Source organism: Oncorhynchus gorbuscha, linkage group LG01 (genome assembly GCF_021184085.1).
Source record: "Oncorhynchus gorbuscha isolate QuinsamMale2020 ecotype Even-year linkage group LG01, OgorEven_v1.0, whole genome shotgun sequence".
Taxonomy (NCBI): domain Eukaryota; kingdom Metazoa; phylum Chordata; class Actinopteri; order Salmoniformes; family Salmonidae; genus Oncorhynchus; species Oncorhynchus gorbuscha.
Genome location: NC_060173.1, coordinates 15,572,382 through 15,599,379, shown reverse-complemented (window position 1 = coordinate 15,599,379; position 26,998 = coordinate 15,572,382). Strand labels below are relative to the sequence as shown.

Below are 26,998 nucleotides of genomic sequence, written 5' to 3'. Positions count from 1 at the left end.
TGCTACCGGAGGACTGGAGTGTGGAGGTGGCACAGGATGGGCTAGACCGTGAAGGCGTACTGGAGATCTTGAGAGCAGTGTTGGCACAGGACGTGCAAGGCTAGGGATGTGCACAGGAGACCTGGTGCGTGAGGCTGGCACCAACTTCACCAGCCGACTAACACGCACCTCAGGACGAGTATGGAGCGCTAACCCAGGTGCCATCAAATCCCCAACACGTTCCGTCGGGCGAATTCCATGCAAAAAGCACCAACACAGCAACTCCCTCATTTCCCTCTCCTCCAATTTCCCCATTAACTCCTTCACAGTCTCTGTCTCTTGTTGCTTTGAGACAGGTGCATGATAATGATCCATTCTAAATCAAAACTCATTTTGCACAGATATTTAGTGGATTCGGAAACTATTCAGACCTATTGAATTTTTCCACATTTTGTTACATTACAGGCTTATTCTAAAATGGATTAAATTGTTTTTTTCTCTCTCATCAATCTACACACAATGTATTGCAAATAATTTACATAAGTATTCAAACCCTTTACTCAGCACTTTGTTGAAGCACCTTCGCCAGTGATTACAGCCTCTAGTCTTCTTGGGTATGACGCTACAAGCTTAGCACACCTGTATTTGGGTAGTTTCTCCCATTCTTCTCTGCAGATCCTCTCAAGCTCTGTCAGGTTGGCTGGGGAGTGTCACTGCACAGTTATTTTCAGGTCTCTCCAGAGATGTTCGATCGGGTTCAAGTCCAGGCTCTAGCTGGGCCACTCAAGGACTTTCAGAGACTTGTCCCGAAGCCACTACTGTGTTGACTTGGCTGTGTGCTTAGGGTCGTTGTCCTGTTGGAAGGTGAACCTTCGCCCCAGTCTGAGATCCTGAGCGCTCTGGAGCACGTTTTCATCAACGATCTCTCTGTACTTTACTCCATTCATCTTTCCCTCAATCCTGACTAGTCTCCCAGTCCCTTCCACTGAATAACATCCCCCCCAGAATGATGCTGCCACCACCATGCTTCCCCGTAGGGGTGGAACCAGGTTTCCTCGAGACGTGACGCTTGGCATTCAGGCCAAAGAGTTCAATCGTGGTTTCATCAGACCAGAGAATCTTGTTTCTCATGGTCTGAGAGTCTTTAGGTGCCTTTTGGGAAACTCCAAGAATACTTCCCGAATGCACTGTATAAAGAGGATGGGTGAAGTGGTGGTGAATGACCCAGCTACCAGTATTTCCATGGATAAGTTATGTCTAAGAAGGCAAAAAAAGGAAGCATGGAATTATTGATTGGCCATAGTGGCATGACTATATAGTGAAAAAAAGAAGATGTAAGAGATCTTCCCGGTGGAGCAGAGCATAACAGACAGGAGGTCACAATAACTATGGCTGTGTTTGGATGTTAAAATCCTGTTCAAGTGTCATGTGAAGGATTTTAAAATGACATATGAATTGCCATTTAATATGGAAAGCAACATGATGGGGATGTATTCCAATCTGGTTTCTTAGCTACAAATTTGCATGCTGAGAATGTTGTGGTAATATTAGGTTAAACTTAAATGTAACATTTTTTATGTTCTTGAAATGTTCTGAGGACATCCAAGACAACATCAAATATATATTGTGTGAACATCAATGGAATATTATGTTGAACCTAAAACAAATATGGTAAGAACATCATAAAAACTGACTCATTTGGAAATTGTGTTACATTGTGCAACATTGTGGGAATGTTCTTTGCAACCTATGTGTATATCACAATAATATTCTTGCAAAATACCAGACTCTCTTGTCATATCCCCACAGTGTTCCCACAACCGAAATAAATATTCTGGGAATTCTTTTAGAACAGACAAAATGTGTTCTGGGAACGTTCTTGTAACATCAGGTGAATGTTTTTGCACCCTAAAATAAACATTGCAGAATCGCCCGAACAACTGGACAGTTTTTTTGTTATGGGGCATACAATATATTTTGTCATGTCCCCACAATGTTCCCTATGTCCCCACCTGACTGTTTCCACAGCCTAATTAAACATTCTGGGAACCTTTAAAGAACAGACCAAATGTGTTCTAGGAATGTTCTTGTAACATCAAGTAAATATTTTTTTGCACCCTGAAAGAAACATTGTAGGGCCTGGTTTCCCAAAAGCATCTTATGGCTAGGATCCTATGATGAACCTAACCTTAAGATGTTCTTGGGAAACCAGGCCGTGAACAGTTTTTGTGTTTTGGGAACATGTCTTCCCCACAATGTTCCCACCAGTCTTTTCTCACAACCTAATGAAACATTCTGGGAACAGATTAAATGTAATTCTAGGGATGTTCTTGCAGTGTCCGGCGATTGCTTTATACAAGCATTCTATAACCATCAGCACGACTGGACATTTCTTTGTTTTATGAGAACATTTGTCGCGACCTAACGAATGTCCTGGGACCTTTCGAAGAACCAATGTTGGTTTGCTGGGTGTCATCCTTTATCTTGCTTTGTCTTGCCGTCATCTGATGAAATCACATTGTCATTGTTCATATCAGCCACTACGATGGTACAGAATCTGTAATAAAAGTAATGATCAGTGGAGTATTGCAAAGATGAACTGAATCCAAATTTCGTTCATTTTCATTGTGGTAAGGTAGGCCTAAACTCGCTGGTAGTTCAATGGGTCCAAGTAATCAAATCTAATTAAATTAAATGACCATCACTACAATTAGTTTCAGGCAAGGGAGAAATAGAGCCAAATTTCCATTGTCAAAACAACCTTAAATAAAACATTTACTACAATATGTTGAATTGTACAATTCACATTCTTTACCATTACACTCTAAATCTTTCTCCTCTCCAGGGAAATGCTCTCAGGTCTATTTAAAATGTTTATGGGATGTCTTCAAGAGCTGTTAAACCCCCCCCGCCGGCTTGTTTACCAGAGGAAACGATCACAAAACAAACCACGTTCAAGTGGAGCCAAGCACGACTGAGTACCTCAGAGAAAGCATCTCTAAAACTATTCCACAAACTCGCTCACGCATCTGGGAGAAGCCAGGTCATTGTTCAAATTACAGGGAGGCTAGAAGGGGCTGGGCACCACCGTAACAATTCAGGGCCCGCCATGAGAATTTAAATGTAAATGTAGAGGTGGTACCAGCCATTTGGTAAGAAAGTGACAAAGGTATGGAACGTCTTTCTCCTTCCTGTCTGGCTTCTCGCCTTTCTGTCCACATTAGGAGGAGGACTATTCTGGTTAATGGATGACAAATCAAGGCACAGCAATAACAATTAAACAGGTAGATATCAGCACAAGTTCTCTGAGATTTTGTCTTTCCTGACTCATTTTCCATCAGGCAGTACAATTGTGTTTTCAAAAAGAAACAAAACAGTCAGAACTGGAATGCTTACAGACAGACAGCCAGGTGAAGGGATGACTGTTGGTGCAGAGAGGAGAAACCAGGTGTGCTACAGGGAAAAGGAACATCTGTGAGGGGTGTAGTTAGTAGACACTGGGGCTGGAGGGGTTGGCCCACTGTGGTGTGATGTCACTGTCATCAACATCATCACTATTCGCTACCGCAACAGCTGATGGTGGATCAAGTCATGATACTGTATCCAGACATTGCATGGGTCCACGACCTGTTCGCCCTGACCCATTTTAAAGGAAGAGAAGAGAGAGAGAGAGACAGAGAGAGAGAGAGAGAGAGAGAGAGAGAGAGAGAGAGAGAGAGAGAGAGAGAGAGAGAGAGAGAGAGAGAGAGAGAGAGAGAGAGAGAGAGAGAGAGAGAGAGAGAGAAAGGGAGAAAGGGAGAAAGGGAGAAAGGGAGAGAGAGAGGGATCGAACAAGATCAAGTAAACGGAAACAGGTGGCTTAACAACAGGCACAAGGACATTGTCTCTGTCATTATAGTGACCGGTCCAATAGAGAGAAAGAGGAGAGAGCCACTGCCACTTACAGTATTGTAAAAAGGGTCTGTCTTCAACTGAAGACGTGGATTGTGGAAGAGGAACAGGGATTTCCTCTTTGTCATGTGTTTCCACACCTATTTCTCTTACAGTATGATGCTATGGATCATCATCATCATCATGTATGTTACACTCCTCCTGATGGAAAACAACTGTTGTGTAGTAATCCCTCAAGGCGGAAAGGTGAGACAGTGTCTACATCACCTTACCTCTGCTTTCCATTGTGTATGATGACTAATTCATAATTGGATAAATTATCCGTGGGAGATGAAAGGGCACCTCCAAGGCTCCAACTTCTTGTCTTGTTCAGTGAAATGAGGATGTAAGAAGTTATTGTTTCTGAAATGGAATGTGTCATTGGTTTGAATAGATTTACTCTTTGAGAGTAATGAGTGTACTCTATGCATTGCTAATATATAATCTCTAGATGGCGCCATTGTACTGCTACATTAGCAGGCTACATGGGCAAAGACCTGACCAGTCACTCCAACAGAGCTGACAACTAAAGCAGCAGACAATGAATAAAGAAAATTAAAGAAGTAAAACATTACTTTAACGTAACAAATGTTTCTAAACTTTATCCTAACTCTAGTAGATACCATTTTGATTCTCTATGTATACCAGTTGGTTATGGAGTGAGGCGTGAAGTTGATCATTGTTCAATAGTGGCCTGCTACTGTAAGTAACACTGATATCTTGGTGTTCTGTCATCCTCCTGTTATGTCTGCTTTGGCCTTGCTACGTGAAGTTGTGTGAAGCTCTGGAAGGTCAATTTGCCTCTGCTGAGATTTGCAAGGTTTCCTCTCTCACTACTATAACCTATCTGTGACTGGGACTGAGGGAAGCTTTCTCCACCCCTCCACCTCACTTAGCAGTAGTTTTCCGGGTCATGTATTCATTAGGTCACCAGTAATAAATGTAATAAAACATGTTGCATAAAAAGTGTTTCTTATTGGACAGTTTCAGGTATTCCCTCTCTGTTTCAGTCTGTTTTCTTCCATTTAGTACCTATTGTTATAGTTAATGGACCATAGTCCAGTCAGGCCTGCTGTGTTTATGCTGTGTGCGCTGCAATGGTTCCACACCCCCTCTGGAAGGTCCAGGGAGGTCCCAAGCATAGACTTAAAGTCACTAGAATGGACAGAACATGTCATCCAGGAATGTTGACTTGAATGGGTATGTCTGTTTGTTCTAGTCTTTCTAATTCTATGGCCCTGAGTAGCAGCTGTACTGTAAATATGGCTGCTGTCTATACATTGCCATTAAAGTCATGCTTAGCGGCTCAGGGCTCTGACTATGTTAATCATGATGGACAGACAATGTGAAAGGGGAAGATAGCATCAGAGGATTGTGCAACTTGAAATACTTTCACCGGGTCATTATGCTACTGATACTGTGGCAGTCTGGTAGTGAATAAAGATGCTTTTTAAAGGGAACTATATGGAGTTGTATAGGGAGTTTCTTGCCTCCGGCCGCACTTCAGTTACATGGTTTTAGTATAAATCAAGACTGAAATAGGTCCTGTTTTCTCAAACATTGCAGTGCATATTACTCAACTATTTGTTTCCCTCTTTCTGGTAACCATGATGATGTGCCACCTCCCAGGGGAAATAAGCCCATGAGCAACGTTGAAGAAGGATTGGCATAAGGCCTCATTGAGAAAGAAGGCCTGTAATAAAGTATGACTGCTTACTACATCTCAATCAGGGTTGAGACTGAAGCCACTGCGGTTGAGATGTTTATTCTCCTCTCTACTCTTGGTTTCCACTAGTAACTTAAAAGAAAAGTGGAATGGAATTCCCTTACCCTTTCATATTTCGTGCTGTATTGTGAACGATTAAAAGGGGGAGATAGATTATAAGGAAGGATACCGACAGAAGTCAAGTAAGAGGTAAGTGTCGAAACCTTGCAGCTAGGGTGCATATGACCCCGGCAGTGATGGATTAACCAATCATAGGCCTCGGGGCTTCGTTGTTTTATAGACCCTTCACACACCTTCATTTTCTGTAAACAAATCCATGCACCAAGATGCAATTTGTTGCGTGGTAAATTTACTGTTGAAGTCAAAGCCCCTTTATAATAAAGCCATAATAACACTTGTGATGTGGGGTTTCCACACAGAAAAAAGCCTTTTAAAAACAAATTAATGGAATTTTACCTCATTTACATGACAGAAGACATTAGCTGATCTCTTTTACACAAATTACTGAAATGAGTGGCTACTCTGACTCTGACAGACTCAATCTGGTCTTGAATTCAAACAAACTATAGCCCAGGCCAATGATGCGACACACATATTGCAAAATATTAGGAATAAATTATTATAGACTACAGTAAACTACTTAAAAAATGTCCAAAAATGTCCAGCAATGATGAAGATGAAGCCATAGGCTACTCACAGTGACAGCCGATGCATTCATCGTCATGGAAATAGCCATATCTCAAGATGAACTACTTTGAAAAGCATTGCTGCTGTTCGCCAAAAACTGGAAGTTGTTGAGAAACATGTTTCTATTGGTTTTATAGACAGATTAGTCTTCTCTTTCCAACAATAGCCATTTGCTTTCCAAACTGTACGTTTTCCTGCGATTGTATTTTGAAATCTGCAAACCTTCAGCCACAACCAACCGTAGAAATATATATCCATAGATGGCAGTTCCCATTCAAGTCAATAATGGCAGCCATTGCTATCATACTCATGAGGTTGTAGGCATATCGGTAACTGCCAAAATAAAGGAAACACTTGAGTAAATGAGGGATACAAAGTATATGTTAGGGTGTGGGGTGCATTTTCCTGGCATGGTTTAAGCCCACTTGTAGACTCGATGCCAAGGCACATGGAAGCTGTTCTGGCAGCTTTATGTTGGTGTTTCCTTAATTTTGGCTGTTACATCTATGTGCTTGTGATAAAACTTAATCCACAGTTATTTTATAGAAACAAAATTATGTTCTCTGATGTATTTTAAACATTGAGACCCTCCTGTGGTTGAAGTTAAAAAAACACACATATATAAACTCAGTAAAAAAAGAAACATCCCTTTTTCAGGACCTGTCTTTCAAAGATAATTCATAAATCCAAATAACTTCACAGATCTTCATTGTAAAGGGTTTAAACACTGTTTCCCATGCTTGTTCAATGAACCATAAACAATTAATGAACATGCACCTGTGGAACAGTCGTTAAGACACTAACAGCTTACAGATGGTAGGCAATTAAGGTCACAGTTATGACAACTTAGGACACTAAAGAGGCCTTTCTATTGACTCTGGAAAACACCAAAAGAAAGATGCCCAGGGTCCCTGCTCATCTGCGTGAACGTGCTTTAGGCATGCTGCAAGGAGGCATGAGGACTGCAGATGTGGCCAGGGCAATAAATTGCAATGTCTGTACTGTGAGACGCCTAAGACAGCGCTACAGGGAGACAGGACGGACAGCTGATCGTCCTCGCAGTGGCAGACCATGTGTAACAACACCTGCACAGGATCGGTACATCCAAACATCACACCTGCGGGACAGGTACAGGATGGCAACAACAACTGCTCGAGTTACACCAGGAACGCACAATCCCTCCATCAGTGCTCAGACTGTCCGCAATAGGCTGAGAGAGGCTGGACAGAGGGCTTGTAGGCCTGTTCTAAGGCAGGTCCTCACCAGACAACACCGGCAACAACGTTGCCTATGGGCAAACCCACCGTCACTGGACCAGACAGGACTGGCAAAAAGTGCTCTTCACTGACGAGTCGCGGTTTTGTCTCACCAGGGGCGATGGTCGGATTCTAATTGATCATCGAAGGAATGAGGGTTACGCTGAGGCCTGTACTCTGGAGCGGGATCGATTTGTAGGTGGAGGGTCCGTCATGGTCTGGGGCGTTGTGTCACAGCATCATCAGACTGAGCTTTTTGTCATTGCAGGCAATCTCAACGCTGTGTCTTACAGGGAAGACATCCTCCTCCCTCATGTGGTACCCTTCTTGCAGGCTCACCCTGACATGACCCTCCAGCATTACAATGCCACCAGCCATACTACTCGTTCTATGCGTGATTTTCTACAAGACGGGAATTTCAGTGTTCTGCCATTGCCAGCAAAGAGCCCGGATCTCAATTCAATTGAGCACGTCTGGGAGCTGTTGGATCGGAGGGTGAGGGCTAGGGCCATTCCCCCCAGAAATGTCCGGGAACTTGCAGGTACCTTGGTGGAAAAGTGGGGTAACAACTCACAGCAAGAACTGGCAAATCTGGATCAGCCATGAGGAGGAGATGCACTGCAGTACTTAATGCAGCTGGTGGCCACACCTGATAATGACTGTTACTTTTGATTTTGACCCCCCCCCCCTTTGTTCAGGGAAACATTATTAAAAGTCTGTTAGACACATGTCTGTGGAACTTGTTCAGTTTATGTCTCAGTTGTTGAATCTAGTTATGTTCATACAAATATTTACACGTGTTAGGTTTGCTGAAAATAAACGCAGTTGACAGTGAGAGGACGTTTATTTTTTTGCTGAGTTTATACACTACATATTTAACATATATACCGTACCAATCATAAACACCTACTCAGTCAAGGGTTTTTATTTATTTTGACTATTTTCTACATTGTAGAATAATAGTGAAGACACCAAAACTATGAAATAACACATATGGAATCATCTAGTAACCAAAAAAGTGTTAAACAAATCAAAATATATTTTAGATTTTAGATTCTTCAAAGTAGCCAGCTTGATGACAGCTTTGCACACTCTTTGGAACCAGCTTCACCTGGAATGCTTTTCAAACATTCTTGAAGGAGTTCCCACATATGCTGAGCACTTGTTGGCTGCTTTTCCTTCACTCCGCATTCCAACTCATCCCAACAATCTCAATTGGGTTGAGGTCGGGTGATTGTGGAGGCCAGGTCATCTGCTGTAGCACTCCATCACTCTCCTTCTTGGTCAAATAGACCTTACACAGGCTGGAGGTGTGTTGCGTCATAGTCTTGTTGAAAACAAATGATAGTCCCATTAAGCGCAAACCAGATGGGAGGTGTATTGCTGCAGAATGCTGTTGTATCCATGCTGGTTAAGTGTGCCTTGAATTCTAAATCAATCGGAAAGCACCCCCCACACCATCACACCTCCTCCTCCATGCTTCATGGTGGGAATCACACATGCAGAGATTATCTGTTCACCTACTCTGTGTCTCACAAAGACACGGCGGTTGGAACAAAAAATATCACATTTGAACTTATTGTCCATTGCTTGTGTTTCTTGGCAACTCTCTTATTATTGGTGTCCTTTAGTTTTTTATTATTTAATATTTTTTATTTTACATTTATTTAACTAGTAGTGGTTTCTTTGCAGCAATTCGACCATGAAGTCCTGTTTCACACAGTCTCCTCTGAACAGTTGATTTTGAGATGTGTCCGTTACTTGAACTCTGTGAAGAATTTATTTGGACTGCAATTTCTGAGGCTGGTAACGCTAATGAACTTATCCTCCACAGCAGAGGTAACTCTGGGGCTTCCTTTCCTGTGGTGGTCCTCATGAGAGACAGTTTGATGGAGCGCTTGATGGATTTTGCAACTGCACTTGAAGAAACTTTCAAAGTTCTGGAAATGTTCGGATTGACTGACCTTCATGTCTTAAAGTAAGGATGGACTGTTGTTTCGCTTTGCTTATTTGAGCTGTTCTTGCCTTGACTTGATATTTTACCAAATAGGGCTATATTCTGTATACCACCCCTACTTGTCACAACCCAACTGATTGGCTCAAACGCATTAAGAAGGAAAAAAATTCCACAAATGAACTTTTAACAAAGCACACCTGTTAATTGAAATGCATTCCAGGGGACTACCTCATGAAACTTGTTTGATAGAATGCCAAGAGTGTGCAAAGTTACCATTAAGGCAAAGGGTGGATACTTTGAAGAATCTGAAATATAAAATATATTTTGATTTGTTTGACACTTTTTTGGTTACTACATGATTCCATATTATTTCCTGGTTTTGATGTCTTCACTATTATTCTACAATGTAGAAAATAGTTCAAATAAAGAAAAACTCTTGAATGAGTAGGTGTGTCCAAACATTTGACTGGTACTATGTATATACTGTATATATATATATATAATACATACGGTATATATTTCCTTATTTTTTTAACTACCTTTATGTTTTTGTTATTTTTCCTGCGTATTGTGCCCCCCACCGGCATGGGTACAGGGGCTTGAGCCCCGGTAAGCCCCTGCATTAATCCTGCCCTGAACCCCGCTACATAAATACTATCCTTAAAACCTCTTCAGGATTGGTGGCTCCCCTGCGGACGGTTGAACTAACGTAGGCTAATGCGATTAGCATGAGGTTGTAAGTAACAAGAATATTTCCCAGGACATAGACATATCTGATATTGGCGGAAAGCTTAAATTCTTGCTAATCTAACTGCACTAGCTATTACAGTGAAGGAACACCATGCTATTGTTTGAGGAGAATGCACAGTTTTGAACATGAAAAGTTATTAAATAAATTAGGTACATTTGGGCAGTCTTGATACAACATCTTGAACAGAAGTGCAATGGTTCAGCCTACAAGTTTGCACATACACTGCTGCCATCTAGTGGCTAATATCTAAATTTCACCTGGGATGGAATAATACATTATGGCCTCTTGCATTTCAAAGATGATAGTACCAAGAAATACAAAAAAACATTTTTTCCCTTTGTATTATCTTTTACCAGATCTAATGTGTTATATTCTCCTACATTCCTTTCACATTTCCACAAACGTCAAAGAGTTTCCTTTCAAATGGTACCGAGAAAATGCATATCCTTGATTCAGGGCCTGAGTTATAGGCAGTTAGATTTGGGTATGTCATTTTAGGCAAAAAAATAGCCTAATTAATTAAACCTCCCTAGGCCCAGTACTGTCATATCCAACAAGGGTGAGTTATGGTACAATAGAAAAAAAGAGTGGGCCGGAACATTGCAATATCTCTCGTTCAATTACAGGTATAGGATCTTACTTTGATTAATCTTTTGTTGCTGCAAATTTTTTTGCATCGCAGGAACTCCAGATGAGCTTTCTGATTTACATAAATTCTCTGAAATCCCAAACTAACACATGGTTGTAAGGGTTTTCCTGTGGTGAAGGAGAATCAGACCAAAATGTGGCGTGGCTATTGCAATCCATGTTTAATGAAACAAAGTAAACACGAATCAAATACAAAAACAATAAACGTACCACGAAAACCGAAACAGCCTAATACTGGTGCAAAGTAACACAGAGACAGTAACAAGGACAATCACCCACAAAACCCAACACCAAACAGGCTACCTAAATATGGTTCCCAATCAGAGACAATGACGAACACCTGCCTCTGATTGAGAACCATATCAGGCCAAACATAGAACTAGACAAACTAGACATGTAACATAGAATGCCCACCCAGCTCACACCCTGACCAACCAAAACATAGAAACATACAAAGCAAAATATGTTCAGGGTGTGACAATGGTTATATTGACAGTATTGCACTTTTCCTGTATCCTACTTTTGTCCAGTTAATTAATAGCCTAACCTCCGATCAAGCAACAACATTACATTCAAATCCTGTAGCTGCAGGATTATTTTGCTGTGACAAACTCTGGTAACCAATCATTTGAAGCGACTCTGGCTGGCAACCTCTATATGTGTAGAGCTATTGACAATGCCTGGTTCCTAGAACCATCACACTGGTTCCCAGAACTATCAGTCTGGTTCCTAGAATAGTCAGTCTGGTTCCTAGAACTATCAGCCTAATTTCTCGAACTATCAGTCTGGTTCCTAAAACTGTCAGTCTGGTTCCTAGAACTGTCAGTTTAGTTCCTAAAACTGTCGGCCTGGCCCCTAGAACTATCCGTCTGGTTCCTAGATGTGTCAGTCTGGTTCCCAGAACTGTCAGCATGGCCCCTAGAACTATCAGTCTGATTCCTATATGTGTCAGTCTTGTTCCTAGAACTGTCAGCTGGGTTCCTAGACCTGACAGCCTGGTTCCTAGAACTGTCAGTCTGATTCCAAGAACTGTCACTCTGGTTCCGAGATATGTCAGTCTTGTTCCTAGAAATGTCAGCCTTTTCCTAGAACTGTCGTCCAGGTTCCCAGAACTATCAGCCTGGTTCCTAGAACTGTCAGCCTGGTTCCCAGAACTGTCACTCTGGTTCCTAGAACTGTCAGCCTGGTTCCCAGAACTATCAGCCTGGTTCCTAGAACTGTCAGCCTGGTTCCAAGAACTGTCAGCCTGGTTCCCAGAACTATCAGCCTGGTTCATAGAACTGTCAGCCTGTATATATATCCACAGTAAAACGAGTCCTATATTGATATAACCTGAAAGGTCACTCAGCAAGGAAGAAGCCACTGCTCCAAAACCGCCATGAAAAAGCCAGACTAAGGTTTGCAACTGCACATGGGGACAAAGATCATCCTCTGGTCTGATGAAACAAAAACAGAACTGTTTGGCCATCGTAAAGACCATCATTATGTTTGGAGGGAAAAGGGCTTGCAAGCCGAAGAACTCCATCCCAACCGTGAAGCACGGGGGTGGCAGCATCATATTGTGGGGGTAACTTTGCTGCAGGAGGGACTGGTGCACTTCACAAAATAGATGGCATCATGAGGCAAGACAATTCTGTGGATATATTGAAGCAACAACTCAAGACATCAGTCAGGAAGTTAAAGCTTGGTCGCAAATAGGTCTTCCAAATGGAGAATGACCCCAAGCATACTTCCAAAGTTGTGGCAAAATGGCTTAAGGACAACAAAGTCAAGGTATTGGAGTGGCCATCACAAAGCCCTGACTTCGATCCTATAGAAAATTTGTAAGCAGAACTGAAAAAGTAAGGAGGCCTACAAACCTGAATCAGTTAGATCAGCTCTGTCAGGAGGAATGGGCCAAAATTCACCAAACTTATAGTGGGAAGCTTGTGGAAGGCTACCCGAAACATTTGACCCAAGTTAAACAATTTAAAGGCAATGCTACCAAATACTAATTGAGTCTATGTAAACTTCTGACCCACTGGGAATGTGTTTAAGGCTTCTAACCTGGCTTCACCTTTGCCAAGGTACGGTCCATAAGGCTCTCGGGTCTGAGTCTTGCATGAAAGAAATAAAAGCTGAAATAAATAATTATCTCTACTATTATTCTGACGTTTCAGTGGTGATCCTAACTGACCTAAAACAAGGACTTTTTACTAGGATTAAATACCAGGAATTGTGAAAAACTGAGTTTAAATGTATGTAAACTTTCAACTTCAACTTTATGTCTTAAAATACAAACAAACTGAAGTAGGGTTTATGTCTGGGAAAAATTTATTACAGTTATGATGAAAACTAAATATTAGGATTATTTGTGAGATAAACTTATCTGTCAATGCAAAGTTCTGTAAATGTCCAAATAGGCATACAGCAGCTTTTTGAATGATATTGTCAACACACGTGTGGTGATTGGCTGTTATCCCTGTGTGTGTATCTAAGTCTTAAACACTGCTCAATCTTACAGTGCAGATGAATAATTCTGTTGTAGCCTCAACATGCAGTGTTTTTACCTCAGGCTAGATAGAGCTCCTCTTTGGAACAGTCTGCAAGTGTGAGCAGCAAGGATGCCTACAGCAAATGCTTGTGTTTTAAAAGACTTAAACCATTGGGAAGATGCTCTTTTACAGAAAAACCACATGAATGTCATTCCGTTACAGGAAAATGATGCAGACTTTAAGGTACAGCAGAAAGATCCATAGGTTGTGAGTGCAAATCCCAGGTGGGGATTATTAGGGATTATTGAAAAGTCAGTACTAAATCATCAGGTCAAACGGAATCATACTATCATTGATTAAAGATGTTTTACACTATTTTAGCTGAACAGCATAACACTTACCTTGAAACCCCCATATAACTGAATTCCCTTATTTGTTGATCTGAAATTGTCACATGTGAAAAAATAAAGAGATGGAGTTGTATAGGGAGTTTCTTGCCTCCGGCCGCACTTCAGTTACATGGTTTTAGTATAAATCAAGACTGAAAATAAGTCCTGTTTTCTCAAACATTGCAGTGCATATTACTCAACTATTTGTTTCCCTGTTTCTGGTAACCCTGTTTCTGGTTATATGTGATCTTATGTGACGTTATTGTGATAACATGTGACAACATGTAAAAGCAACATGTGATAACATGAAACTACACATGTGAAAACACGATCTCATATGAAGTAAAAGTTACAACATGGGGTTGCAAAATTTCAACATGGGATACCGTACCATGAAAATACAAATTTGAGCATGTGAAAATACGATCTCATGTAAAATAAATGTGACAACAAAAATTGCAAAATTTCAACAAAGTTTCACATGCGAAAATCAAACTGTCACATGTGAAATAGCATTCACATGTGAAAACCTTTTTAAAAAACACATTATTCTCCTCACATGTGAAAGGGTGGTGGGTGTTAACAGGTGAACTCTATGGTTTCACATGTGAACAACTGACCTCACATGTCTCTTTTCTTTTACATGTGAACATTTCAGCTCAACAGCTTTTTCCCATTTTTTTGTTGTTGTAAGGGAATTAAATGATATTGGGCATTCAAAGTAAGTGGTTCCCTGTTCAGCTATATCTGTGTAAAATTCTGAAAATATGATTCCATTTGACCTGATCACTTAGTACAGGCTTTTACAATATGACCCCACCTTGGATTTGAACTCAAAACTTGTGGACTTGGGGAATGCTGCTCGCATTTCACTACACATTGATTACCTACATTATAATACATCTTTGCACGTCTCCACTGCCATTTTACTTATCAGTTAATCTAACTATTCTCTCATCATTGATTTATATTACTTATTTCATCATTTTGAGGGTTTTCTGTATATTTGTCTATTGTTGGTGGGGCATATTATTCTGTTTCCATGTTATTCATGAATCACTATGATAAATATAATAGTTTTTCTTGAGAGTATTTTTTTTAAAGCTGAGATTTACTTAAGTCCAAAGTGTAGGAATACAGGTGAAATCTGTCATTGACACAGACATGGTAGACAAAGATTGGAATGCCGTGAATCAATAGGTTTTGAGTCCAAATCCCAGGTGAGGACATGCTAAATAATAATTACTGTGTAAATAAACATACACAATGTAATTGTGTGTCAAATATTTAAGTTGTGACCACTGTATGTTAAAAGTGCTGTTTGAGTCTGTATCTTAATGAGTCCTGTGAAATTGTGAAAAATATTCACATGAAAATTTGAATCCACATGTGAAAGGTTATGTAATCATGTGAAATATCATAACATGTGAAGTGTTCCAAAATCACATGTTTTAATATGATTTCACATGTGAAATCATGTGTTTTTTCCGTGAGCAAAATGCATTTTTATATACACTAAAGTGGCTCCGTGTTCTGGGTTATTTTGCCTGTAGGCTTATTTGCACAATGTAGGCTAACATCAAGTTCTCTCTAAGGTCAAAAAATAAATACAGTCAAAGTCACATGACAACAAAGAGAGACTGATTCACAAACCAAAACAACACAAACAAAGAAGCAATACAAGTAGGCTAGCAGATTGGATTATACAAATGTTTAATGTGCACAGCGTGATGTGAGATTGTACAGTAAATGCAAGGGAAGGAAAAATTCAATTTGAATATAAAAATACATATGACCTTTTCATCAAGTCAAAAAACGAATTAAATCAAGCAACGTGCTAATATTTACCATCTTCACAGACAGCAGGTAGACAAAAGCTGAAAGAGTCAAAGGAGACATCCCAAAATTGCAGCATATTTCTTAGTGCACTACCTTAAAACAGGTCCCTTTGGTTAAAAGTTGTGCACTATATAGGAAATAGGGTGCCATTTGGGATGCAGACAAAGTGAGATTCATGTCAGTATAGAACAAAAACATGCTCCCATTCGTTGTCAAACAGCAGTGGTCTCAGGGGAGGGAGACCGGTTAGCTGATTGTCCTTGTTTGGTGGTGTATGTCCACAGCCAACAAGCAGAACGCTACACCAGACCAAACTAGTCAACCAGGGACTCATCCAAACTCATTTGGGGCAAAAACTAAATAGATTATATATGACAATGCTACTCAACTTGTGCATACATTGGGCAAGGCTAGCATAAAACAACAACATTGAAACAAAGCTTAAAACAAAAGTTCTTCATCTTCAGAAGGTGTAGGAATTAGAAGCTATGGTTATTTAGCTACAGCTACCACAATGTGTGTCAACATACAAGGTTCAATCCTGCTGTCCATTTTAGAAGAGAAGAGACCTCAATGGTATAAAAAAGGTGTGAATGTATTAAAACAAAGATCAAGTGATATTTCTCCCGAGATTCAAATTCAAACTTAAAAAACATTCTCGGTCACATAGAAACAATATGAAAACTCTATTTAAGACCTGGTTGTTGTCATGGAATTTAGTCTCTCTGGCTTGTAGTAGAACTGGAGCTGAATGTTGATGGAGAGAGTGATTATGATGTCATGATGTGGCACTGGGCTGAGGGCAGGGCAGGCTCTGTGAGTGAGGTTGTCCTATAGCTGTGTGTCTGTCTGGGCGTATAGACTGACAGCAGTGTGTTCGTTGGCCCGGTGGCTTTGTGGTGGGGTGGCGGTGCATGCAGAAACAAGGGCAGGTTCAGTGTTTCAGACTGGGAGGCAGGGCAGGCATGGGGGAGGGGGTGTGAGAGGGGGTAAGTGGGGGTAGGGGGGCTGAGGGGGAGGGGAGTTGATAAGGTTTTGGGTAGAGGATTTTGTGCTGTGTCAGGTGGGATTTGTCTCTCAAAACAGCGCAGCGGGACAGGCACAGGGATATCCCCCCCTCTCTCCCTCCACCCCACCCCACCCAAACCATCCCCCTCCCAAAAAACAGGCCCCAAACACACAAACCCAGCAGAGTGGACACCAACATCCATTATATGAGCCTATCAATCAATCAATTAATTAACTTACCAGTCATTCAATCAATACCCCCTATTAAACAAGCTATAATCAGAGAGGGTCACACAACATTTTGGAACAATGGAAGGAATGGATGGGGGGGGGCTAGCGTGATTCTCTTGCAGTGATAAGCAACGCTAACAAATACAGAATAAAAAAACGAAAGAAAAACAAACAGAGAAACAAAGAGCCCAAGGAATGACCCTCAATGTAATCCTGTGCCCCTGTTGGTTAAACCAGCACTGGAGAGAGAAACCATTGTTGTCTAGGAAGAAAGAGAAGCGGGGCCAGATGCTCTCTATTACTTGGTCCCCTTACCTCCAACATCCCTACCACAGCACTGGAAATGTCTCACCTCTTCTTTTAGCAGAAGTTGTTCCCTCTCTTTTTTATTTCTTCTGGTGACTTCTCCCCCCTTTCAATCTGTGTTAGTTATGGTTTCCACACCTCCCTCCTTATTCCCTTCCTCCCTTCCTCTTCCTCTTCTTCCTCACTTCCTCGTCTTTTCTATACCCCCTTGGTGGTGCTGATGCGGATGCTGCTGAAGCACTTGCCCATGGCTTCGAACAGCGGGTCGCAGAATGTGTGGACGCAAATGGAGTAGACGCGGCTGACACAGTGGATCTCGATCAGATAGCTCTTGACACACGGCACCACCGCCCAGATGTGAATGAAGGACAGGATGGCGAAGAAGATGCCCCAGACCAGCGCCAGTGGGATGCCCACGAGGGCAGTGAGGAGACGGTAGCACCAGTACTTGGTCACTGTGAAGGTGGTGAAGCTAGCCTTCCACACGCCGTCGAAGCTGTACGTGCCCGCAGGCTCTGCGATCACATCCTCAAAGTCCACCTGACAGGAGAGAAGAGTAATTGTTAAAATCAAGGAATCAGCAAAGATTCAATTAGACAGTCACTCTCAAAGCAAAAAACTGATGAACAAGATTTGAAAAAATGAAAACAGATGTTGCCCTCCCATACATTTGTGCCCCTGTTCTGAAGTTACACAAGTACTAGAAATATTACAAGAGATGTATGTCTCCTCATAGTGACTGGTACGAGCAGTCAAACCAGGTCAAACTACCCTCCCTCCCTCCTACCCCACCCTTCACAAAACATTTTGTGATTGCTACACATGCTGTATGAGGCCCTCCTACTCTCTCTACCCTCTTAAACCATCTCTTCACATTCCTGACAGACACTGATACACAAGACAGAGACACATACTGTAGAAGTGTCTGAATCAGAGGGCAAATAGCCAGCACCCTATTCCCAAGATAGTGCAATACTTTTGGTCAGAGCCATCGACCTATTCCCAAGTACTGGTTTTGGTCAGAACCAGCCAGCACCCTATTCCAATTCAATATAGGAAATACAGTGAAATTTCAGACATTCAGTTTACAAGGCCCGTCTCTACCCTGGAGTTCTCTCTAATACAGTTCGGTTTACAAGACCCGTCTCTACCCTGGAGTTCTCTCTAATGCAGTTCAGTTTACAAGGCCCGTCTCTACCCTGGAGTTCTCTCTAATGCAGTTCAGTTTACAAGGCCCGTCTCTACCCTGGAGTTCTCTCTAATGCAGTTCAGTTTACAAGGCCCGTCTCTACCCTGGAGTTCTCTCTAATGCAGTTCAGTTTACAAGGCCCGTCTCTACCCTGGAGTTCTCTCTAATGCAGTTCAGTTTACAAGGCCCGTCTCTACCCTGGAGTTCTCTCTAATGCAGTTCAGTTTACAAGGCCCGTCTCTACCCTGGAGTTCTCTCTAATGCAGTTCAGTTTACAAGGCCCGTCTCTACCCTGGAGTTCTCTCTAATTCAGTTCAGTTTACAAGGCCCGACTCTACCCTGGAGTTCTCTCTAATGCAGTTCAGCTTACAAGGCCCGTCTCTACCCTGGAGTTCTCTCTAATTCAGTTCAGTTTACAAGGCCCGTCTCTACCCTGGAGTTCTCTCTAATGCAGTTCAATTTACAAGGCCCGTCTCTACCCTGGAGTTCTCTCTAATGCAGTTCAGTTTACAAGGCCCGTCTCTACCCTGGAGTTCTCTCTAATGCAGTTCAGTTTACAAGGCCCGTCTCTACCCTGGAGTTCTCTCTAATTCAGTTCAGTTTACAAGGCCCGTCTCTACCCTGGAGTTCTCTCTAATGCAGTTCAGCTTACAAGTTCAGTTTACAAGGCCCGTCTCTACCCTGGAGTTCTCTCTAATTCAGTTCAGTTTACAAGGCCCGTCTCTACCCTGGAGTTCTCTTCAGTTCAGTTACAAGGCCCGTCTCTACCCTGGAGTTCTCTCTAATACAGTTCAGTTTACAAGATCCGTCTCTACCCTGGAGTTCTCTCTAATTCAGTTCAGTTTACAAGGCCCGTCTCTACCCTGGAGTTCTCTCCAATACAGTTCAGTTTACAAGATCCGTCTCTACCCTGGAGTTCTCTCTAATACAGTTCAGTTTACAAGACCCGTCTCTACCCTGGAGTTCTCTCTAATACAGTTCAGTTTACAAGTTTACAAGACCCGTCTCTACCCTGGAGTTCTCTCCCAGTTCAGTTTACAAGAGTTCTCTGGAGTTCTCTCTAATACAGTTCAGTTTACAAGACCCGTCTCTACCCTGGAGTTCTCTCTAATACAGTTCAGTTTACAAGGCCCGTCTCTACCCTGGAGTTCTCTGTAATACAGTTCAGTTTACAAGACCCGTCTCTACCCTGGAGTTCTCTCTAATACAGTTCAGTTTACAAGGCCCGTCGTCTCTACCCTGGAGTTCTCTCTAATGCAGTTCAGTTTACAAGACCCGTCTCTACCCTGGAGTTCTCTCTAATACAGTTCAGTTTACAAGACACGTCTCTACCTTGGAGTTCTCTAATGCAGTTCAGTTTATATTCACTACCTAAGAGCATCCAAGATCCTGTATTAAAGTCCTCCCAGCTACAGTATATGTGGAGGTCTCTAGTACCTACATGTAATAAAGAGAAGCCGGATGGGCCCCAGTGAGGTAAACCATGACATTTATTTATTTTTAGTGTAAACAGACTTCTCAGGCGATCGATGGGTTTGCGACGTGCCTCTCAAGTACCCATGACCTCATACACGTTTTAGTGCAGATTGTAAAGTGGAAAAACACACACGCTTGCTCTCTCTCCTTCTTTCTATCTTTTTCCCACTCTTTCTCTCATACTACCACTCGCACTACCCCTCTCTCGTTCTCTCTCTCTTTCTCCTTTACTCTCTTCTTTGCTACCAAGCCCATGATACAGCAAATATTTATTTTACATTTACTTATTGCGTGTTTGTTTTGTCTGCGAGAGACGTGACGCTGTCAAAGGGTTTAACATCACCTGTGTCCAGCGCATTTTCAAGTAAAAATGCATTTTCAATATCAAAATAGGTCTTTGTTCATTTTATTCAGTAGCCAATCCTTCCAGCTATTACTGTGTACACAGGGGACTTGCTAAACTAAACAGGCTAAACTTATAGGATAAAATAACAGTTGGTGGTGAAGCTCTTTAATATAAATCTCATCGTTCTTTACGCTGCAAAACCCAGCAACATCCATTTTATTTTCCAGAGCCATACATCTTGTGTACTGTATTGTACAGAGCCTTTGGAAAGGTTTCAGATCCCTTCACTTTTTCACATTTTCTTACGTTACAGTCTTATTCTAAAATGGATGAAATAAAATACATTTCTCAGCAATCTACACACATTACCCCATAATGACAAAGCAAAAACAGGTTTTCTAGAAATGTTGGCAAATTTATTACAAATAAAAAACAGAAATACCTTATTTACATAAGTATTCAGACCCTCTGCTAGTGCATCCTTTTACCATTGATCATCCTTGAGATGTTTCTACAAATTGATTGGAGTCCACCTGTGGTAAAATAAATTGATTGGACATGATTTGGAAAGGCACACACCTGTCAAATAAGGTCCCACAGTTGACAGGGCATATCAGAGCAAAAACAAGGCCATGAGGTCCAAGGAATTGTCCGTTGAGCTCCAAGACATAATTGTGTCGAGGCACAGATCTGGGGAAGGGTACCAAAAACATTCTGGAAGAAGTTGGAAGAAGTAAATGGGAGAAGCTTGTAACCACCAAGACTCTTCCTAGAGCTGTCCGTCTGGCCAAACTGAGCAATTGGGGGAAAAGGGTCTTGGTCAGGGAGGTGATCAAGAACCCGATGATCATTCTGGCAGAGCTCTGGTTCCTCTGTGGAGATGGGAGAACCTTCCAGAAGGACAACCATCTCTGCAGCACTCCACCAATCAGGCCTTTATGGTAGAGTGACCAGATGGAAGCCACTCCTCAGTAAAAGACACATTACAGCCCGCTTGGAGTTTGCCAAAAGTCACGTAAAGACTCTCAGACCATGAAAAACAAGATTCTCTGGTCTGATGAAACCAAGATTGAACTCTTTCGCCTAAAAGCCAGGCTTCACGTTAGGAGGAAACCTGGCACCATCCCTACAATGAACCATGCTGGTGGCAGCATTATGCTGTGGGGGTGTTATTCAGCGGCAGGGACTGGGAGACCAGTCAGGATTGAGGCAAAGATTAAGTACAACGAGATCCTTGATGAAAACCTGCTCCAGAGCACTCAGGACCTCAGACTGGGGCAAAGGTTCACCTTCCAACAGGACAACGATCCTAAGCACACAGCCAAGACAATGCAGGAGTGGCTTCGGGGACAAGTCTCAATGTCCTTGAGTGGCCCAGCCAGAGCCCGGACTTGAACACGATCAAACATCTCTGGAGAGACCTGAAAATAGCTGTGCGTCCATCATGACAGAGAAAAGTACAGTTACAGCTTGAGAGGATCTGACGAATATGAGAAACTCCTCAAATACAGGTGTGCAAAGCTTGAAGCGTCATACCCAAGAAGACTCGAGGATGTAATCGCTACAAAAGGTGCTTCAAGAAAGTTAGAATAAGGCAGTAACCTAACAAAATGTGGAAAAAGTCAAGGGGTCTGAATACTTTCCGAAGGCAGTGTCGGCTCACAGACACATCACTTCCATGGAGAATAAATGAGAGGTCTGTGTAGAATGGTTCTGATGAGGGCTGTCAGCAGCTTCCACCACTTCCATGGAGAATAAATGAGAGGTCTGTGTAGAATGGTTCTGATGAGGGCTGTCAGCAGCTTCCATCACTTCCATGGAGAATAAATGAGAGGTCTGTGTAGAATGGTTCTGATGAGGGCTGTCAGCAGCTTCCATCACTTCCATGGAGAATAAATAAGAGGTCTGTGTAGAATGGTTCTGATGAGGGCTGTCAGCAGCTTCCATCACTTCCATGGAGAATAAATGAGAGGTCTGTGTAGAATGGTTCTGATGAGGGCTGTCAGCAGCTTCCATCACTTCCATGGCGAATAAATGAGAGGTCTGTGTAGAATGGTTCTGATGAGGGCTGTCAGCAGCTGAAATGTAACCTTTTAGACATGGCAAATAACTACAAAGCTTTTAAATTGTAAACAAGAGTGCCTATGTTTTTCTAAAGCCCAGTTTAGAAAAACATAACTATAAGATAAGATCCCATTTTTTTCAGGCAGTTGTTATAACTTTGCTATGGGTGATTGAACTATAGTGGACAGAGAAGAACATTCTTCATTAGAAACACCCCTAGGTAATATGGAGGGAATTATATTCTTTCTTTCTTATTAATTTATTGGTGGGCAAGTCATGTTTGGCTAGATAGATACAATGTCTCAGCACCTATCACCCCTTTAGGGATTTGGCATACAGTACACCAAACTAGTTCTCAGGGACAACATGTGAGCAGTCTGGTTGGCTGAAATCTGGAGAAAGACCTGTAATATATTTTTCTATTCTGTCCCTAGAGTGCTGAATGCCCCAGTTCAGTGTTTCCTCCACCATTGTGTAAGTAGGGCAGTCCCTCCCTACTTAGCTCTGTTTGCCCCCACCTAAAATAAATCATTTGGCTTCAATTGATTTCAACTGAAATTGTTGCTGAATAAATTAGCCCTGAATGTTGATTTGGGGCCTTTGTTTACACCCGGCCTGGACAATCTAAGGAAAACACTGCCTCAGCTTGTCCATTAAGTCTGAATGTCTTCATTTCCCAATATAATGTACCTCCCGCCTCCCTCAGGGAGTCCCGGAATTCTTGAGAGTTTGGCAGGGAGATGTTAACTAGCGGCTGGTTAGCGAGCCGATCGCTGCTGTCTGCATTGCACTGTGTGGCCGTGGGTATGTCTGCTCAGCTTAGATTCAGCCCCATCGGGGTTTAACAGAAGGCTGCCTGGCCATAGGCTATATAAAGAACCAGGCTTTATGAGAGGAAAATATTCTATTCCCAGGGCAAACTCTCCAAACTCTGCATGGATTTCATTGATGGTGATTCTTTGATGTGGCCGGTTGAGGGAGTTCAGCTGCCGAAATTACAACTATAAGATCTACTGGTCCACATGGCTCTGCAGAAGAAGAGAGAGTAGTGTGTGTGTGTGTGTGTGTGTGTGTGTGTGTGTGTGTGTGTGTGTGTGTGTGTGTGTGTGTGTGTGTGTGTGTGTGTGTGTGTGTGTGTGTGTGTGTGTGTGTGTGTGTGTGTGTGTGCGTGCGTGCGTGCGTGCGTGCGTGCGTGCGTGCGTGTGTGTGTGTGTGTTCCCTGTTCTGCATAATAGCAAAATAGTTAGGGCACCCCAAACACACACCTCCATTGACGACTTTTAGAACTCCAAACCTCTATAGCCTGGGAGGAAACATGTGATTTCAGATGATTACACTAGTGGTCTGTAGATTTGATTAAAAGAGCAGAATCATAAGGCTGTATTCTATTCTGAGCATACTGGAGAGTCTGACTCACTGTCACAATGGGTTGGTAGGAAGCCAGAGAACGAGACAGAGAGAGAGAGTGTAATGTTCACTGTTCATTTTTTTATTGTTTATTTCACTCTTGTTTATTATCTATTTGACTTGCATAAATATATGTTTCTCATGCCCAATAAACCCATTTGAATTGAGAAAGGGGGAGAGGGAGAGAGAGAGAGAGAGAGAGAGAGAGAGAGAGAGAGAGAGAGAGAGAGAGAGAGAGAGAGAGAGAGAGAGGATTACTGCAAGACAGGTAAAACATTATTTTTACAATTGTCTCTACTTTTATCTAAATTGTGTGGGTTGGGTTCCCTGTTACCATTAACATACAATATTATATTTTTATATGAACGCTCTTATTGAAATGAAATGGAGAAACTGCACACAAGGAGGGAGACTAGGAGACAAGGGTGAGAGCTTATTGTTTATTTCACTTTTGTATATTATCTACTTCACTTGCTTTGGCAATGTTAATAACATATGTTTCCCATGCCAATAAAGCCCCCTGAATTGAATTGAGAGAATGTGGTCATTGCTCCCTAGTTGACGCATCCCTGTGAATTGCAGAGAGGGAGGGAGAGAGACAAAGGGGGGTATAGGACAGAGCAGTGGGGGGGGAGGAGAGGGGAGAGAGAGGGAGATCCCTTTGGCCTGCCTGCTGCTGCAGCTACTTGGGTGTTTCCCAGTTTTATGAAGGCAAAGTTCACTACTTCAAACGGCTGACCCTCTCCCAGTGGTAACGGACTCTTTACAGATGAAACAATAACCCAGCTGGGCATGAGGATAGACGGACAGTCTATGTCCCAAGTGGCACCGTATTTCCTATGTAGTGCACTACTTTTGAACAGGCATATGATGCCATTTGGGACACAGACTCTGACTGTGTCACCTGAGCCTTTCTGTTCCCACCAACGCATGACAGGTCGTTTTCACAAGTACCACAGTAACGTCAGCGAGGGTTTCTCTCAACAAATTCTGTCTCCATAAACACAAAATGGGCACAGTGTGGTTGGAGTCTACTTTGGAAATAAGTTTGCTCTGCAATAACGCACTCACTGAATATGAGGCACGTGTAACTATAAAACAAGGACTGTAAGAACATTTTTGTTAAAACAACAGAACATTCGTGATGTTTCCTCCATTCCAAAACTGGAGCAAGGATGTTCAACTAAAGACTGCAGCCGCACCAGCAAAATAGGCAAGAGACGCTGCTGCGTACGCATCACATTTACGCATGTGTTGAGGCCTTCACAAACCTAATCTGATCCATGTAAACCATTGTAAACTGGGGTAATGAATCCGAAAAACTCATAGTATAGTCTACACACGAGAATGCCATGCGATCCACCAACCACTACTTTGGTACTCGCGCAGTTTACTATGCGTATTTAGCAGCTCCTAGCCTGCCCAGTAATCGTGCGAGTGACAATTTCCAGTCTTCCTGGGTATATTATAATGGGAACATTCGTAATATAATGTGTCCAAGTACAAAACCAACTCACATGCAATATTGGAACTGAACTAGTTTTAGTCTAAACCACGATTTGATTTTTAAAAAAACAGTATAATAGTATCAAACCAGTCTAATAAATAAAGTAAATGAAAGGATCCAAAGTGAAATCTTACTAGGCGAAAAAAATCCATGAACAATTATTTCCCTTCATGGGTAAATATACCGTCTAGGGACTCACCTTTACAACGTCGTCGTTTATGTGCTTGGGGTCCCGGTTCACCAGGTCGATCTCTTTTGTATGGACATCCTGCATCGTCTTCATCCCGCTCATACTGTCATTATCCATGTCTTTGTTATTAGGTTTATAAATGTTCCCTTGTTTTCTGATGAACGGCGAGTGCAGAAATTCCTGTGGGGGGTGGTGGAGAAGAGAAGCGTTATAAGTTTCTAAGTTAGTGGAGAGACGGGCAGAGAGGCAGAGAAGGTCGAATTGACCGGAGCGCACCAGAGTTAGCAGCCTGTCCCCGCCTGAGATGGTTTTAAAAGAGTAGCACCACACCCCTCAATAGCAGAGATCCGTTTCTCACCGCAAGGGGTCATCTCCAAGCGCTCACACAATGCGTGCGTAAAGATCGTTCGGCTGGCCATTCTCTTTAAACGCAGAACCTTTCTCACATAAGGCATCAAAAGCGTATTTACACTAATGCAAACTGTCATCAACTTTTAATGGGAATTGCATTTTCGATTGACTTAGTCTAATATAATTAACGATCTAGCCAAAACTTTGACAGACATCTAAATGCGCACAAAATGTGTGTTTCAAGTGGATTAAAAATGAAATAACGTACATAATCTTAGAAGCGTAGGCTAGTTAATAAATAACTGTAAATATATCATGCCCGTGCTAATGGAGACGAGAGGGGCTTGCACATTTGCCCAGTAGGAGTGGGAGTAACGTTCACAACTCGGTGCCAAAAAAGATTGGCAACTAGCGCTTTGGAGTTAAAAATGTTCCAGTTTCCCAATCTTCCAAGGGCATGTTCGATAAATGTCACAATGAGAACGAGCCAGAGAAAATGTGTTGGTCACAGATTTTCCAATATTCATAATAAAAGTATAAATACAGTAAAAATAAAAACTGTAAAATAAAAAGTTGGATTGTGACAGGATACAGAGTCCAAAAGAAAACCTTACCTCGTCAGTTTCTCCGTCCTTGAGTCCGCCAGTCATGCTGTCCCGCGCCTGAAGTGCTAACACACCCGTTTGTTGTTGAAGCAAGACCGTGTCAGCTTAACAGAGGGAGCAAATCAACAGAAGGAGGCGTGGGGACTGTTTGTTAACGACTTGGGGGCTCCTCCGGGGATATGATCAAATCCTATCGCTTATCTTTACGTTGCGCTCATTGAACGCTAAATTCAAGTTAAGGCGCCGGAGAGACCCGAGTGAGAAATCTCGGCGTGCCTCTGCATGGACTTAATGAATGCTCTTCTTATTCATTCAGTAGTCACCTGTTTAGACAAGCAGTGCAGCGGGATGAGACTGTAACCCGTCATTAACCTACTGCTCAACACATTACGCAGGAGCTAGTGGTGGAGAAACTGACCTGATCTGTTCAACTACTAATTTGGCCTGTGTGTGTACTATGTGTCGTTTCTGCTGGCTGCTGTCGTTCCTGAATAAACTGAGAGATTGGTATCCCCCAGCCCTATGCTCTGTCACGATTATGAACCTGTTCTGGTCATGGTGGTCTGTTTACATTCCTTTATCTGATTCTCGGCTCAGGGAAACAACTCAGCTTGGTTTGGAAATGACATCAGTCCCAGAGACATAACAGTCATGTCAGGGGTATTTTCAGCCTGTGTGCTTG

At 42.3% G+C, this 26,998-nt stretch overlaps 1 protein-coding gene across 1 annotated transcript; it reads right to left on the bottom strand.

Moving 5' to 3' along the window:
* Positions 1-15,493: 15,493 nt before the first annotated feature.
* Positions 15,494-26,734, bottom strand: cav1 (caveolin 1). Its single transcript, XM_046345682.1, has 3 exons — positions 26,326-26,734; positions 25,370-25,540; positions 15,494-17,721 (listed from the first exon to the last, which is right to left on the bottom strand). Exons 1-3 carry the CDS (start codon positions 26,359-26,361, stop codon positions 17,380-17,382), a joined length of 549 nt encoding a protein of 182 aa, XP_046201638.1. The 5' UTR covers positions 26,362-26,734; the 3' UTR covers positions 15,494-17,379.
* Positions 26,735-26,998: the final 264 nt, after the last annotated feature.